The sequence below is a fragment of the Eimeria necatrix genome, genomic scaffold (genome assembly GCF_000499385.1).
Source record: "Eimeria necatrix Houghton genomic scaffold, Enh_scaff252, whole genome shotgun sequence".
In the NCBI taxonomy this organism is placed as follows: Eukaryota; Apicomplexa; class Conoidasida; order Eucoccidiorida; family Eimeriidae; genus Eimeria; species Eimeria necatrix.
The window spans coordinates 40,454-44,468 of NW_013655225.1; the positions used below are offsets into that span (position 1 = coordinate 40,454).

The following is a 4,015-nucleotide window of genomic DNA, read 5'->3' on the forward strand; positions in this document are numbered from 1 at the left end:
GCTGCTGGCTTCCTCTCTTTCTTGCAGATGAATGCGCTTTATAACCTCCATTTAGTCAAGTAAATGCAGAAAGCTGTGCGTTTTCACTTTTGAAATCTGGGCGTGCTGCTGCTGCCTGCTGCGCTGCTGCTGCTGCTGCTGCTGCTGCTGCTGTTTGCTGCTGCTTCCTTCAGGGTGCTTTCTTCCAAGACCTGGCGCGCAGCGGAGAAGAGCCTTTATACCTGCGGGACTTCAACGCCCCTGTCGGGTACGTGTCCCCAGTTGCTTCCCCCAGCAGCAGCAGCAGCAGCAGCAGCAGCAGCAGCTGCTGCTGCTGCTGCTGCTGCTGCGTCCAGACGCAGAGGACGCAGCGGGAGCCCACCTTGCTGCTGCTGCTGCTGCTGCTGCTGCTGCTGCTGCTGCTGCTGCTGCTGCAGGGAGGACAAAGTGGACAAGAAGGCGCTGCCGAAGATCCTGCAGCTGCGGCGCGGCGAACTCGCCCGCGGAGGCCGCAGCAAACACACCCACTTGGTGGATGTGGACACTTCGGACTTGTCGCATCCTTGGGCGCAGGCCACTCGCGACTTGCAGGGGCAGAAGCTCCTCAAGAAGGCCGCGGGTCCGTGCTGCTGCTGCTGCTGCTGCTGCTGCTGCAATGCTGCTGCTGCAATGCTGCTGCTGCAATGCTGCTGCTGCTGCAATGCTGCTGCTGCTGCAATGCTGCTGCTGCAATGCTGCTGCTGCTGCTGCTGCTGCTGCTGCGCTGCTGCTGCTGCTGCTGCTGCTGCTGCGCTGCTGTTGCTGCGCTGTTCAAGTTCAAGTTCTCGGGGGCGCGGAAAGCGGGGGGAAACTGCGGACTTTGGCGGAATAAAAGGTTTTTTGAATTAAAATAATTAATTTTATTTCTTTTATTTCAATTTGGAAACGAAAAGCTGGAGCTTTCCGCGCGCTTTCCGGGCTGTTCAGGAATCAAAGGCGCCAACGACTTCGACCGGCCTTCGCTGCGGAAGCCGAAGCAAGACAGTTAAGTTCCATTTTCTTTTTTTTCTTTTTTATTCTTTTTTATTCTTTTATTTTCTTTTATTTTCTTTTATTTTCTTTTATTTTCTTTTATTTCCCTTTTTCTTTTCTTCGTGGACTTCGCAGTTCCCAGCTGCTGCAGACAGAAGCAGCGGGGAGGCGCAGCAGCAGCAGCAGCAGCAGCAGCACTGCTGCCGTTGCTGCAGCAGCAGGGGGCTTCTTGCAAGCTTTGTTGATAGAATATTAATTTATTTATTTAATGGGAATTTATTTAGCAAAGTTGGATTTGGAAATTCGAAAATAAAAGTGGGTTTGGCCTTCGCCGTTCAGGTGTATGCGCAGCTGCAGCAGCAGCAGCAGCACTCCCGCGCTGCAAAGCTCTTCACTTTATTTCTTTTGTATTTCTTTCAACTCCTTCTTTGCTTCAGTTTTTCCGAAAACTTTCCAAGTTTTTGCTGCTGCTGCTGCTGCAGAAAGCAGAAGGAGCCGCTAAGCAGCCCCGATGCATGCAGCGTGTCTTGGTACACTTGCTGCTGCTGCTGCTGCTGCTGCTCCTGTTGCTGCTGCTGCTGCTGCTGCTGCTGCTGCTGCTGCTGCTGCTGCTGCTGCTTAGCTAATCTTTGAATGTGAGGGACTGATGCACACACACACACACACACACACACACACACACACACACACACACACATAGACATAGACTATATATATATTATATACATATAATATATATATATATATGTATATTATATATATATATATATATATATATGTATATTATATATATATTTATATATTTATATATTTATAAGATATATAAATAATATATTCATTTAAAAGCCCTCGAGCCAGGCTTGAGTTGAGTGCAGCTGCAGATTGCATGCAATTTTGTCTTCTGGAGTTTTGTCTTCAACAAATTTTCGCTTTTTTGTTTTATTTGAATTCAATAAAAGCATTTTGTTCAAATCCCAGCAGCTGCGGCTGCAGCAGGAAGGGCCCAGAGAGCTTTGGATAAGTGCGAAGCAGCAGAAGCTGTTTGTAGAAGTTGAATTTATTTTGAAGTCTGCTGCTGCAGTTTGGCGAAGCTGCTGCAGCTGCTGCAGCTGTTGAGGCCTTTGCTGCATGCTTTTGCTGCTGCTGCAGCAGCTAATTGGCCTTTAGTCCTTAGTTTGACTTTGTGGAAAGGGGAGTTAATTGGTCTTGGGCAAATTGCGGAAATAGGCAAGTCGAGCGCAAACAAATCCCAAGTTCGAGACGGATCTTCTATTTTGTTTTGCGTGTAGCGTTTTAAAAACTTGAATTTATTATTTTAATTGAGAAAAGAATTAAAAAAAATAATTCAATTAGCGCAAGAGCTGCCAAGTTGAAAGAGCCGCGGCGCGGAAGACCTGCACAGCAAGACATCGGGTCACCGCCCCACGGCTGAAGTTGCGTCATTTGGCTTTCTTTTAACAGCAAATAAACTGCAAATAATCTTTTTTTCAAATCTGAAGTTTGCAATTTGCAAAAAGGTTTCGCGTGCCGCGAGCAAGTCTGCGGTGTATGCGCAGACACCCGAGTTTCGCCCAATGCCACGCCTCGACTGCGCGCCTCCCCGCCGCATGTTCATTTCTGTCATTTCAGCTGATCTGCGCAGCAGCTTTGGACTTTGTGCAGAATAAAACAATTGGGGTCTTCTTTTCTTCAGTTTCACTCCTTTCAGGGCCGGCCGTCGCGTTTGCTGCGGCGGCGGTCTGCTGCTGGCGACCGGCAGCGCGGAAGCCCAGATCCTCCGGCTGCCGGGCTCCCGCGCGAGTTCCCGGGTCATGAACTCCGTTTTATTTCCACTTTTGCTTTTAAAAGTCCCTTCCGACTGGCCATAGCCGCAGAAACTCCCCGCAAAGTCCGCAGCAGCAGCAGCAGCAGCAGCAGCAGCAGCCCCTCCGCGCCCGCCGAGCCTCCTTCGGTGTGCAGCTCGGCTTCCCGGCCGCACGCGGGCAAAACCCGCTTTGCTGCTGCAGCAGCAGCGCCGCAGCAGCAGCAGCAGCGCCCCCTCGCCCGCAGGCGCTCCCAAAGCAGCAGCAGAAGCCGCAGCAGCAGCAGCAACCGAAGCACAAGCAGCAGCCGCACAGCAGCAGCAGCAGCAGCAGCAGCAGCATGGCGGAGTCTCTGGCCGGGGCCTTCGGGCCCCTGCCTTACCCGGAGTTTTCGAACATGTTGTTTGTTTGTTTTCCAGTTTTTGTTTTGGTGGTTTGTCTCCAAGTAGTTCGGGGCGACTCTGGAGGCCCTGGCTACTTGAGTTTGTTTGCTGCTGCTGCTGCTGCTTTGCTGCGCTGCGCCGGCGAAGAGGCGGCGCTGCTGCTGCAGGGGGGCCCCCTGGGGGCCCCCAGGGCCCTCCTGGGGGCCCCCGCGCTGCTGCTGCTGCTGTCGCCGCTGCTGAGCTTTTGTGGCTTCCGGCTGCTGCCGCTGCTGCTGCGCCGCAGCGCCGTTGCTGCTGCTGAGGTCTGCGTGTCTCCTGCTGCTGCCTTTGCCCCCGTGGCCCTCGTCCGCAGCAGCAGCAGCTCGTCGTCGTCCGCAGCAGCAGCAGCAGCAGCGGACTGGCTTGCTGCAGCCTGGCAGCAGCTCGACCTCCGCAGGCTGCTGCTGCATGCATTCTACTGCAGCAGCAGCAGCGCAGTCGTTTGGCTTGTTGCTGCGCCCCTCGTGCTCTATGCTGCGGGGCTGCTGCTGCAGCAGGCGCAGCAGCAGCAGCAGCAGCAGGCCGGCGCTGCTGCTGCGGGGCCCAGGGGCTTTGCTGCTCGCTTCCTGCTGCAGCACCTGCTGCTGCTGCCGCTCCTCGCCTCGCTGCTGCTGCTGCTGCTGCTGCACTTCCTCCACTTCGACCAAGTCTGCATCTTCGGCTTCATGCCGCTCCTCTTGGCCCTCAACTTCGTCGTCTTCGCCGCAGACCCAGTGAGACGCTGCTGCTGCTGCTGCTGCTGCTGCTGCTGCTGCTGCTGCTGCTGCTGCTGCTGCTGCTGCTGCTGCTGCTGCTGCTGCT

At 54.1% G+C, this 4,015-nt stretch overlaps 2 protein-coding genes across 2 annotated transcripts in view; one reads left to right on the plus strand and one right to left on the minus strand.

Annotated features, from left to right (window-relative positions):
* Positions 1-867, plus strand: part of ENH_00034690 (Microfibrillar-associated protein 1, putative) — a gene marked incomplete at both ends in the record, with an annotated part of 3,587 nt that extends 2,720 nt beyond the window's left edge. Inside the window, 2 exons of the mRNA XM_013585059.1 lie at positions 174-247; positions 417-867. Of these exons, the coding sequence (XP_013440513.1) occupies positions 174-247; positions 417-867 (525 nt within the window). The remainder of the gene's footprint in view (positions 1-173; positions 248-416) is intronic.
* A 539-nt stretch (positions 868-1,406) lies between these two features.
* On the minus strand, positions 1,407-4,015 carry ENH_00034700 (hypothetical protein; the record flags this gene model as incomplete). The annotated part of the gene is made up of 3 exons (XM_013585060.1): positions 1,407-1,633; positions 2,385-2,529; positions 3,175-4,015. Coding segments are annotated over 3 exons (1,213 nt in total), but the record flags the coding sequence as incomplete, so codon positions are not given.